Consider the following 13,417-nt stretch of genomic DNA (forward strand, 5'->3'; position numbering starts at 1 on the left):
ACAGAATCTGTGGTGTCTTATTTCAAGCTCACTTTGATAATTATTATATCGAATCGACATATGATTTTTTTATAGGGTTGGATACCGTTAAGGATGAAACGGTACAATACCATACAGGTATTTTTGAAACGATACGGTATTTTTAACGATACGGTACTATACATTGATGAATGAGAATGAGGGTTCATTTAATAACAAATCTGCCTTCACCATTCACTAACCTTTCAATGTTATAATCTAAAATGAGCTTTTAAACTATGTTAACATAATTTTAAGAGATAACAATAGATATTCCTAATATTCAAATTAAAAATATTTCATTTCAATTTCATCTTTAAAGGTGCTTGGACACAGCTTTGAAGTTAATATTTTCTCAAATTTTCGGTATAATATCATGACTTACATGTTTTTATAGCATTTCACATGGAAATAATATAAAAACCTTATTTTATCTGGAAATTATTGAAACAAATTTCAGGGCGAGTTTGATTGACACATCTATGCACTTTCACAACGTAAACTTTATCCTTAATACTCAAGAAAAGTAGAAATTTTGTTGTGCATTAAACTATAATCCAGAAAATAAAGAGTAGAAATGTGAGAAAGCAAAACCAACTCACCAGTATTGTCAGTCCGTGCTCAGTGATGTGTGTAGAGTTTAACAAATTGAACACACCCTAGAAACGTAAACTGTTTTTGTAAACAGGGCACAAGCTCTGTTATTGTTAATGTTTATGTTTCACCGGGTGTGTTCAATTTGTTAAACTCTGCATATTAACTTCAAATCTGTGTCCAAGCACCTTTAAATAATGATCAACAAAACAACTAAATTGAATCCCAAACAAATTAATTTGCACAAATCGGCTGACTGCTTCACCCGATTGCCAGGACCCATTTTGTTTGGTCGCACTTAAAATGACGAAACATTAAATAATGGATAGATCACAAGTTTGCGACATTTTGCCTTTTTAATTTACACTTATTATCAGTTTTTAATAATAGAATTAAAACGAAGATTCATGTGAATGTATTTTAATTTAAAAAAAAATTGTACCTATTGATTTACCTCGAATACCGGCAGTCGAAAGTAAGTATCGTACTAAGCATCCATTTTGTTAATTAGCCTACCCTTTCAATGCGCGGAGAATTCGATATTAGCAAGTCTGGAATCGTTTTTTTTTTTTAAATCATTTCGAATGTATTAAAATGTTTCAAAGATTAAGAAATACCGTTATTAGTACCGGTATAAAATAATACGGTATTTTACCGCCATTTTTGAAGTAACTATTCGGTACGGTATTGGTACCAAGTACCGGTATCCAACCCTGCATATGAATGAAAGTAACTATTGTTAATTGATAATACGTCGTCGATCTAACGAAATGTCAAGTTGAAGGCCACAGCAAGTGTTTTCTTCTCATGTAGAAGTTTTTGAATGAATTCTGCTTCATACATGCATGAACACAAAAATAGGTTTGCTTATAAAAGGGCGCAATTGGTACCCATGGGAATTGCAACAGATCTTTGGAAGACCTGATCTCCAAAAACTATATAGATAATGTCAATCAGATACTCAAGCATCTTCAGAGTACTTGTGTGTACAATCAGAATGTTTTTTCACAAAATAATTTTGCAAATGACCAATGATACGGTTAGTTTATTTACGAGTTCCATTTTTATTGAAAAAGAAGCTGTCTATGATGTCACAAAGCCTGAACTTCAATTTATCGTGGGGAATGGTTGTACAAAGTGTTGAAAAGTCGCATGTTTTGATGTTATTGATTTTAGTAAAATTTTGTAATTTCAAATTTTCTAAAAGTTCTTTCGAGTTTTTAAGTATCAATCAATTCAACCTATTTGGTACATGTATATAGCATGTCTAGGAAAAGGGGAGTCAAAACCATCAAATCTTCTTTAATCTTGGACATCAACTAATCAAACATTCCTTTGTGCCTTTAAACAAAATGGCCCATGTGTTCAGTCTTGAGGGCTAAGTTTGTCATATATTGAAAATGCGTTAACTCATAAAATCTTTATCCATGGAGACCTAATAGACAAAATTCATTTTTATTATGCCCCCGTATCGAAGATTCGGGGGTATATAGTTTTTGCCTTGTCCGTCCGTCTGTCTGTCTGTCTGTTTGTCCGCAAAAACTGTAACATTGCCCATAACTTTTGATTGGTTAGAGCTATGGCTTTAACCTTGGCCATAACTTTTGAACGATTGGTGCTAGGGCTTTCATACTTCACGTGTATTCCTTGTGGCAAGACCCTTCTTTGGGTACCACCATATTAGACCTTGACCTTGGAGTTTGACCTACTTTTGAAAAACTTTAACATTGGCCAAAACTTTTGAACGGTTAGTGCTAAGGCTTTCATACTTAGCATATGTAATCCTTGTGACAAGACCTTCCTTTGGATACCAACAACTTTTACCCTTTGACCTTGACGTTTGACCTACTTTTGTAAAACGTTAACATTGGCCATAACTTTTGAACGGCTGTTGCTAGGGCTTTCATACTTCACATATGTAATTCTTGTGACAAGACCATCCTTTGGATTTCAACAACTTGGACCCTTTGACCTTGACTTTGGAGTTTGACCTCCTTTTGAAAAACTTTAACCTTGGCCATAACTTTTGAATCGCTAATGCTAGGGCTTTCATACTTCACATATATAATCCTTGTGACAAGACATTCCTTTGGATACCAACAACTTTGACACTTTGACCTTGGAGTTTGACTTACTTTCGGAAAACTTTAACCTTGGCCATAACTTTTGAATCGCTAATGCTAGGGCTTTCATACTTCACATATATAATCCTTGTGACAAGACCTTCCTTTGGGTACCAACAACTTTGACACTTTGACCTTGGAGTTTGACTTACTTTCGGAAAACTTTGACCTTGGCCATAACTTTTGAACCGTCTTGGCCATAACTTTTGAACCGTTGGTGCTAGGGCTTTCATACTTCACATATTATAATCCTTGTGACAAGACTTCCTTTGGATACCAACAACTTTGACCCTTTGACCTTGGACTTTGACCTACGTTTCGAAAACTTTAACCTTGGACACAACTTTTGAAAAGTTGTTGCTAGGGCTCTCATATTTAACATGTTTATCCTTGTGACATGTCTTTCCTTTGTAATCCATTGACCTTGACCTTGGAGTTTGACCTACTTTTGAAACACTTTAACCTTGATCATAGCTTTTGAACGATTGGTGCTTCAGCTTTCATATTTCACCTGTATATTTCTTGTGAGAGGGCCTTTCCATAGGCACCATTAATTTTGACCGTTTGACCTTGATGTTTGAATTACTTTTGAAAAACTTTAACCTTTTCCATATCTATTCAATGTTTGCTGCTACGGCTTTCATATTTCACAGGTATATTCCTCGAGACAAGACCTTACTTTGGGCAACAACATATTTGATTTGCATTTGAGAAAGTTTAATCTTTGCTATAAGTTGCCATACGGGGGCATCAGTGTTTCACAAACACATCTTGTTCGTCAAGTACTTAACTTTTTACCGAAATTATGAAATTGAGGGTCTCTGGTTTAAGTCTTAGGGTGGGGTTTAATTGGTCCAACAGCCAAAATAAATTGTATCGGTGGAAATCTTGCATTCTACAAGTGCAACATTTAGCGGAAAAATTATTTCAAAGATATGATGAACACTTGCATATAGCACTCTACCAAAACTGTGCAATTTAAGGCCCTTCAGTTAAGGGTTGGATCTAGATGCACATAGATAAATATTCTTTAGTCTTCCTGACAGATCGTTTGACTATTAATTTTAAATTTAAACCTTGCAGCTCTTTACCAAAAATGTAAAATTCATGCCCATGATTCAGTCCCGAGAAGGGCTTAGCTGGTCATATATTGAAAAACAAGACATATTCAAATCTTCTTCATTTACTCATGGACATCTATCAGACAAAATGTTTGAATGATTATATTGAGTGGACCCAGGGGCCAGGCCCAAGGGTGGGGCTAAGTCCATTTGATAAAATATATAGCAAACCTTATCTCCTTTACTAATGAACTTCACGGAGACGAGCTGTATGGATATAATAGTGACTATAGAATCCTCACAAAACTAAACATTTGCTAAATGTGTCCGAAGTTCCAGTTTTTGGTTGGGCCAATGTGTTCATTAAGCGTGAAAAATTCATGATCGATATTCATGTGACCGTCGAGGCCCCTTTTGTTGCTTAATGTTCGGCCACCTCTTTGTTCAGTGTGAATAAAATTTTGTGCTTTCACATTTATTGCATTAACAATTAAAACAGGGACGTAAGAGAACGTTTATATCCTAAAATCGATAACACAAGTATAGACTTCCAGTATGTATTGTAGTTTAATTTTGTTCATAGAAGTGTCTTACAAACAGAAATCCTAAGAAATTGTTAATAGTGAATTGCATTACAATATAAATATTAGCAATAACAGGATCATTATTTTCATTTTTTAAGAGAAGCTGTCTGTAACCATTGAGAATTATCTTTAAAAAAGTGGAAAGTGCAAAAATCACAAATCTGTACAAAACTTTCACACTTTTGTGCATAGTGATAGTAAATTATAAAGAAGTAAAAAATACGGGAATTGTGCATCGTGTTACTATGGCAAGGGAACGTGCCCACAGATAATTCAATAGATGTTGTATTTTTCAACCTTTTCACAATTATTTCCAATAAAACAAATCCCCAATAATGTACATCGACAGGAAATCCGATAAAACACATAGATTATTATATTTATCTTTCAAAAATACATATATTCCTCCTTTTTCTTTCAAATGTGTCATCAATGAAGGTCAGAAAAGAGCATTTATAACTTCCTTTCAGACATTATTTTTTCTGAGGCACAACGGGGTTATCAATAATTATACATGCCGTTATTTAGACAGCTGCTTATGCAACCAATATAGTAAATAAAAACATTTAAACAATTCACCCTTTTTTTGTAAAAGCTAAAAACACTCTACACTAGTTCCTTTTATTTTACTTAATGATTAGCCCCCTTGATGCGAACTCTCTAGAATTAAAGGAAGAAATGAATAATCAGTGCTTAGCAGATATAACATGCACCAATTTCCTGAAAAGGTAATGTATATATTTGCATATTTTCCAGCAAATCAAGTTTTCTCAGTTAGTTATGATGAAGTTAGAATCTGTGTAATAATTTCAAATTCATACAAAATGTCTTGATTTGCAGATGTCACACCTATATATATGTTTACATATCTGATATCAGCAGTCAAAAATCGATCATAACAAAATGTATATCAGAGCATGAATATTGTATTTATTTAATAGATTTATTACATATACATGTACACCATTTAATATATATTTTAATGATTTTTTAAAATGGATTAAATCACTGATTACTGAAAATGAATATGATAAAGGGCTTATATAACGCCCTATATCATCCCCTAATATTGCATGAGATCAATATCATATTGTCTTGCATTTATAAACCCGGCATATTAAATGTAAACTTCTTGATCATCATTTTAACTTCTTTACAAATGTTACTTCCAAAATGAATCAAATTTTTTGAGTAATTTTATTGCTTGTTTTCAGAATAATTACAAAAATGGATTTCCCATGTACATTTCAAGCAATATCAAGTAAAATATATGTGGTGAAGGCAGGCTGAGGACATCAGATGAGACAGTTAAATGTAACATACTATTAATTTCTCAATGTAAAAAAGACATATGGGACCACCTATTCAAGTTTAATTTATCAAAGGAAAATATACAAAGTAAAGCTGATTTGCTAAGACTGCGGGGAGGCTTTTTTGACCCAAATTTCAGCATTACTGTTTGCCCTGTGCATAGGGCAGAATACGACACAGAATTAGTTTTTAAAGGATTTATTTGTTTTTTATTCTTTCATGAGAAAGTTTGTTACTTGTTATCATCAAGTCAACATCTTGTGAAACCTGGAAAACTTACACGTTATTGTATGCAAAAATATATTGATAATCGGTCATTTTTAGGGATGGGTATCGCCAAAAATTTCGTATCGCGATATTTTTTCAAAATATCATGATAATATCGTGATATTTTGGAGCACAATGTTTGTTTGATTTATAAGCAATTACTCCTTATTTTTTTCATTTTTGTTGTAAATAAATGAAAAATCAATCATTTCATAATGTATTTAATGTGTTTATATTGAAAAAAATTAAAATCAAACTGCAGAAAACAAATAAGAAAATAAAATATTACTTATAATAAACTGTTCAAACTCAAATGGTTACAAACTTTCCCGTTTTGTTTGTAAATAAAGAAAAATTGATTGGCTGATTTAACTCAAAACACAAAAGTCAATTAGATTTGATTTTTCAGATTAGGGCAGGTTTTTTTTTAAGAAAATTAAATTGTCAACGTGCTTCGGCTTTAGACGTGCCCTCTGTGCGCTTAATATATCTCCAGCAGTAGAAAAAACTCTTTCGGACGGGACACTTGTTGCAGGTATACATAAGTAAGCTCTAGCAAGTTTAGCAACAAGTGGGAATTTAAATTCATTTTCTTTCCACCAAGAAAGAGGATTTTCCTGAAGAGGTATTGCTCGTGCACTTCTGTATTCATTCACCTGCTGCTCAGCAATCACATTTGGTGATTTTGGAGGCTCAATATCGGTAATGTACACATCACCTAAAAACTGTGGAGTACAGATTCCATACAATCACCACAACTAGTAGAGGAAGAATCTTCTGCTTTGACTCTCTTTTTGACAGGACTAACAGCCGGAGAATCTGAAAGTGAAGAAAGTGAGGGCAGAGGTGGCTCATTCAGGACTTCAACATCATCTAATTCAGCATCTTTGTTTTCTTTCTCTCTTTTCACTTTGATAATATTCTGTACTCTACAGACTTCTAAAACAATATCAGAGAACACCGCTGATCTCTCATTTTCTGATAAAAATGGAAGCATCTTGAATCGCGGATCCAGTGCAGAAACAATGCGTAGAGTGTGTTCAATGCGAGCATATCTTTCCTTTAAGTCTTTAAACATAATATTCTTCATACTGCGGACAGTGGGAGTATCATCAATTTGTTCACAAAGCTTGTCCAGAAGTTTATTGTGGAGTGGCAAGATAATGGACAAAGTGGGGGATTTTTCTGAACACAGGAGTGTTGTTATGTCCTTAAATGGCTTTAACAGCTGGATCACCTCCTCTGCCACAGAAAAGTCATCATCATGGAAAGACTTCAATTCAGATTCCCTTTCTTTTCCTAACTCCTTTGATTTCAAGGTAGCAAATATTGCTACCTGCATTTCAAGAAATCGTGAGATCATATCATAGGCACTGTTCCATCTTGTGCGGACATCCATTATTAATTTGTGTTGAGGTAGTGACAAAGATTCAGCTGTATTCTTCAGCAAAGCTGCTGCAATGTTGCTTCTATGAAAAAAGGCAACAATTTTTCTGATTTTGGCAAGAATATTTTCCAGTCTTTTAACCGCAAGGCATTTTTGACAAGCTAAATTTAATGTATGAGCATAACAATTAACATGAATGTTTCCAAGGAGTTCACCGGCTTTCATCATGTTAGCAGCATTATCAGACACTACTGGTGGAAATCCATAAAAAATGGGCAGATTCCATTCCCTCACAGCATTTCTCAGAACCTCTGCAACATTTTCTCCTACAATCAGGACAAATATTTTTAAAATCATTTTTTCAAATAATAAAACCAATTATAATATACATGTATACTAATTAATATTTAAAATTTATAGCAATTTTCTTAAAATAAGTAATTGATTAAGCAAATAAATAAATATAATCAAATCAAAATTTTAACATTTACAATGATGTTACCTGTATGGGATTCTGGCATCATCCTGGTTTGCAAAACAAAATTACAAATATTCCAATCTTTGTCAATATGGGTGGAAGTAATCGTAATGTAGGACTCTGTTGCTCGTGAACTCCAGCCATCAGTGGTCAATGCTACCTAATAAGGAGTGAAATATTAATTACTTCACTTAAAATATTTATGTTAGATTTTTCTAAAGCTTTTAAACATACTGGTCTATAAATCTGAAAATATTTTTCTTCACTACAAATTACGCAGTAAATACTTACTTGCTCTGCTTCACGAAGACTACTTTGAACTTTAACTTTCACATCTGAATACATTTTTGGAATGACAATTTCACTAAATGTCTTTCTGGAGGGAACCTGGTAACGATTATCCAAACAAGCTATCATATCTCTGAATTCAGGGGAATCAACCATACTGAATGGTCGAAGATCTTTGACAATAAATCTAGCAATTTTATCCGTGATTTTCTTTGCACGTTCCGTGTTTGAAGCATACTTTTTACCAAGCAAAGAAACCAAGTTTCTAGATACAGGTGTGTTTACCAAGGGCTTTTTAACCTCTAATTTTTCTGAAGTATTTTTCGTAGGATTAGGATCTTCAGCAAGCAAATTCGGATGATGTCTCCTCATGTGACTGTTGAGGTTGGTAGTTCCACCGGGGCATTTCACTTCAATTTTACATTTCGAACATACGGCTATGTTTTCAATAACTTTTCCTGTTTTCTTGTCTTTTTTTACGAGGAAGTATTTCCATACCTCAGATTTACCTCGGGTGAATTTTATTTAATCGATGTCTTCAGAAGTCGCCATTTAAACTTCCGGTAATTGTAATTTTAAAGTTTGGTCGATTAAATGATTTATTTCCGGAAAGGAGATGGGCGAACATAGCGCGCAGAAAGCCTATAGCTTCAGATATATAAAAATCATGTTCAGTTTGTGAATTTAGTATTTAGAGTAAAGTTCTCATTATTGAAATTAATGAAATTATGATAAATTAAACAAAACTTTTCCGAGGAAAATTTTCTCAGCAAAAATTTCTTCTTTTATTAAAAAATAATGTGGTATTATTGGGGTTCGAACCCTAGCAATAAAAATCCTGAGTATCATTTTCTTTCAAGACTAGCACGCTTACCACTAGACTACACAAGTCCTGATGAATAGTGGCATTTAAATCATGTTTGTGATATGACCCTTGACTTAATGGACTTCAAGTATTTCTCGAAAAGATGCGAATGTTATGTCATAAAAGTATATTTTTAAGGTATAGTGGGTCTTTGCTCCATATTTTTGGTAACCAAAAAATGTACATTTTTATGCAATCTTCGAGGATTAACTTTCAAAAAAATGGAGCGAAGACCCACTCATATCGAAAGATAGTGTTATTGTATGAGAAAATGACTCTTTTTGCCCTCTTTAGTGTGTGTATGTTATTTCATAAGCAAATAATTTTAATCTTTGTCGGATTTTTGCAAATAGTACAGATTTTGCACTGTACATAAAGTATATTTTAATGTTAGATGATATATCAAGGAAAATTTTGATATAATTGAGACCTAATTTTTCACCTTCATGTTTGTCATACTATAAGCTTTTCGCTCGGCATGTTCACCCATCTTCTTTTAAACATGTGAAAAATATCGGTATTTTGGTTCCCGTATCGCGATACGTATCGCGCGACAAAAAATCGCAATATACCGGTATACCGATAAAATCGCACATCCCTAGTCATTTTTGTAGGAATATGTGGGAAGTGCAGAACAGAACTGCTCCAAAGAATGGAAGCTACAATAGTACTATCATGGTAAATATATTGCAGTGTACATGCATGTATACTAGATACCATATAAATCACAATATATCATTGTCGAATATATTGATTTCAAAAGAAGGTAAACATTCTGTTTAATAAATTATAATATGTACTGAGAAGTATTACACCACAACACACAACAATGTTAAAACCCTTTAATTAGAAACATCCCAAACTGAAATTGGTGAGCACACTATAAATTGTCAATTATGCATGTTTGAATTACACCACTGCTGTATAAATGCTGAGTCCAGTTTTTTTAATTGTTTTTGAGCTTTACAGCTCATCCATCAAACAAATACAGACCTGTACAAGTATAAGCTAACAAGAGAGTGAAATAACAATGTACATATATACAATAAAAACTTAATTTGCCAGATCAGGTGAAGTGAGGGGATATTTAGGAATGATCTAGTCAGCTATGTTATAGTCGTCGTGATATTCTCAAAGATATAAGATCAGTATCATCAAATGATAAGCTACATTCATTGATGAAGAACAAATGATTACATTTGATTAAGCTAGGAGTGAACAGCTTAATAAGGTAAAGGAATGCAAACATAAAGCTAATTACTTTTTATATCCCCACCATGAAATGGTTGGGGCACATCTTGCCCCTTTCCTTCTGTCATTCCATAATTCTATCATTCAGTTATAGTTACTTTTCCAGACTTTCTAGCTCACTTGAGCTGAAAGTGAAAGTGGCTTTTTCTGATCACAGTTTGTCTAGCGCCATCTGTCTGTTCGTCCGAAACGTGAAATCAAACATATGCAATGACTATGTTTTTGTAACCCTAATGATTAGAAAATATTTGCTAAAATATACATGATTTTTACACCTTCATGAATTTAGCTTCATGTAAATTACACAGCACATGGTACTGTTATATTGTCTTAATTTTTTTTTTCAGGGACAAGTGCTTATGGACAGCCAAGGAGAGGATGAATTTTCAGTGACAGAAACAGCTTCCTCACAGTTTTCTTTGAATTCTGAGTGGAAGGATTCTCAGGAGAGTCCCTCAAGAAAAAGAAAAGCAGCACTGAATGAATTTTTAGCAGCAGTAGATATAAGCCCCCCCCCCCCCTCTGAGTATTGACTTTGACCTAGCTTCTGAGAGGACAAAGAATGATTACATCAAGAAAGCGAAGCAAATAATGCATGGTGTTTTACAGATTCTGGTCCCTGAACAGGAATCGAAAATAGAAAATGCTTTATATTCAATGCCAAATACAGAGAACATGTTAGAATCTGCCTCTTGTGCCTATAATAGTATTGTAAGTTGGGGAGCTCAGAGGCAGATTCTTAGTATATTAGTTCAACACTACAGCTATAATGATTTCAAAAAAAAAATATCCCAGAACTGACTCGTTATAAGTATTCTGCTGCACGTAAACATGCTGCAATATTTGGTGTTGCAACTCCTGTCCCTGACAAAAAGCAAGTCCGAGAAAAAGTTTCATCTCAGCAAGATGAGCACTTCCTAGATTTCATTATGTCCCCAGCCATTATGACAGATGCACCCTTTGGAGAATGTACATATTTAGCTAGTTCTGTGTTGTAATTATGTACCATCCAAAATTATCACTTTAATTACAGCTATCTTGTCTCCATGGCTACACCATAATATAGCAATAACCTTCAATATTTCTTTATACCGTCTGTGTCACGCACAATGTCTTAAGATGTATATTTAGCAGTATTCATTCATTTAGTTGACAGTATCAATTAAAACTTAACCATAAACTGTGTGTTTCTATGATATTTTACCATAGTAACCATATTTATTTTAAAAATAAATTGCTATAGTCTTTCTGCATAAGGCCAAGTACTTGTTTTGTTTGGGTATTTTTTTACTATTGGCATTTAGGTTTCATCACATCACACCTATCATAAATGAATACTGGGCATTTTCAGCATGTAAATTGTATGCAAAATGTATCCATGGTTAGCATCACTTTAGAGATATCCAAATAATTTTTTTTTGCAGCATAGGTAGCAACATGGTGTAATTGCAAGTGGTCAAATTGATTTTTTTAGTGTTTGTCAAGACTTGATAAAGATTGTAGAAAAAAATCTCATTTTTTTTTTTCATTTTTTTTTCATCTGTTACCATGGCAACCAAGACATTTAACAACCAAATTTTTATATATTTGTTTCAGGTATGAAGCCATGTATGAATGAGCAGAGTTTCATCAAAATTGTTGATCATGCATGCCAAAAAAAAAAACTGCTTACAATGAGTGGCTCTTAAACAGATTTTTGAAAATGCTGCTGATTTTTTTAAAAAATGGTCATTTTGGTCAGGTTAGGAACAAAAAACATAAAGTTGTTTAACTGATTTTATTTTTTATAATAGAAATCTAGCATTTGTTATTTCTTTCTATATGAAAGACTTTACCAGACTGTGTTGTGCCCCTGAAAAATGGTAGCTCAAAAATCTTTTGTTTTATTGAATTTCTGATTGTATAAAATGCAAGTTATTTTGGTTGCATTTTTGGCAACCATTTTAGTAAGATATAAAAAATTTGTATTTCATAAAAAAAATATTTAAGCATTGTTAATTTACCTTAAACTTATAAAAAGGTATTTCACAATCTTAATTGTATTTATTTTGCATTTAAAGGGGTATATTACTCAGTTTTTTTAAAGGCTTTGTTGCTTGTTACCATGGTAACAACAAAGTGATCAATAAAATTTTATAAACCGAGTTTAAGTAACTTACCCATGTGTATTTATTAATGTAATCAATAATGCTATAAATGATGATAGGATTTTTTAATAAAAAAAATTTGCACTTTCCAAAAAATTCTTGATGATTACAGACAGCTTCTCTTAAATGTAGGCGAGGAACGGTGTGTCTCTTCTCCTCAGGGTCTTCCCATTTAGCCTACTAAAATTGAGATCGTAGACCACAGGTTTCCTCGCTTGCTAAGTTGTACCCTTGTGTACCCATTTCTATATATATGAAACATTCATAAGCATAATGTCTTCCACATTGCACAAAAAAGCTCAGACGTAGCTTTTTTAATGTGGGAAATTAAATGATCCTCATTTGCAATGAAAGCAGTCTCTATTGAGTCGAAGTGTGGGCTAACGATTATTAAGAAAGCTTAGTAAGTCGTTGACATTATTATTTTGGATTATTACCTAAATGAACAAAGTGAATGAAATCTCGACCTTTTCACTAATGCACACCGAAAAAAAAATCATGCAATCTGGATAGGATACTTAACTAGAGAGTTCACGGTCGTCTCACGATCCCGTCATCGATCCATAGTCGATGGGACGTGACGCAACAATGCGATAGCGAGATGACGATTGCGCGATAATGCAGTGGTCCACGATTGCGCGATAATGCAATGGTCCATCGTCATTTTATCACTACATCGCGCTATTGAATCATTACAATGGCATTATCGCACCATCGACCCAAACGTCGATGGTGCAGTAGCGAATTATGTGGCTCTATCTGAAATCCACAGTTAAATAAAGCATTTGATTATACAAGTCTACCTTGTCAAATTATCGTTGAAGCGGATTTCAGCATAAAAATTTTACGATGGTTACAATGCAGAGTTTTATTGAAGGAAAGTCAATGTGTGAGAGACACTAGTATTACGAACACATGTACCAATAAAAAAAATCGCGCCAGATTAATAAACGTTCCATTGCCCGAATTCGTATCCTGCAGTAGCAAAATATCTGCATTACACGGCTAATTATTAGTCTATGATTTAAAAAAAAATACTAAAA

The 13,417-nt window shown here is 33.4% G+C and overlaps 1 protein-coding gene across 1 annotated transcript; it reads right to left on the reverse strand.

The window, feature by feature from the left end:
* Nucleotides 1-6,676: 6,676 nt before the first annotated feature.
* LOC133172006 (E3 SUMO-protein ligase ZBED1-like) lies at nucleotides 6,677-8,705 on the reverse strand. Its single transcript, XM_061306805.1, has 3 exons — nucleotides 8,115-8,705; nucleotides 7,848-7,983; nucleotides 6,677-7,671 (listed from the first exon to the last, which is right to left on the reverse strand). Exons 1-3 carry the CDS (start codon nucleotides 8,481-8,483, stop codon nucleotides 6,677-6,679), a joined length of 1,500 nt encoding a protein of 499 aa, XP_061162789.1. The 5' UTR covers nucleotides 8,484-8,705.
* Nucleotides 8,706-13,417: the final 4,712 nt, after the last annotated feature.

This window comes from Saccostrea echinata, unplaced genomic scaffold (genome assembly GCF_033153115.1).
Source record: "Saccostrea echinata isolate AGI-Se365-2 ecotype Australia unplaced genomic scaffold, CSIRO_AGI_Sech_v1 ptg000054l, whole genome shotgun sequence".
NCBI classification, from domain to species: Eukaryota; Metazoa; Mollusca; class Bivalvia; order Ostreida; family Ostreidae; genus Saccostrea; species Saccostrea echinata.

What these genes read in the sequence shown, in the direction of transcription:
- LOC133172006 (XM_061306805.1), bottom strand. Translation starts at nt 8,483, where the DNA reads ATGAGGAGACATCATCCGAATTTGCTTGCTGAAGATCCTAATCCTACG. An exon ending in GTCTTCGTGAAGCAGAGCAA is followed by an intron (nt 7,984 to 8,114) that starts GTAAGTATTTAC and finishes ACTCCTTATTAG; the next exon opens with GTAGCATTGACCACTGATGG. An exon ending in GATGCCAGAATCCCATACAG is followed by an intron (nt 7,672 to 7,847) that starts GTAACATCATTG and finishes TCCTGATTGTAG; the next exon opens with GAGAAAATGTTGCAGAGGTT.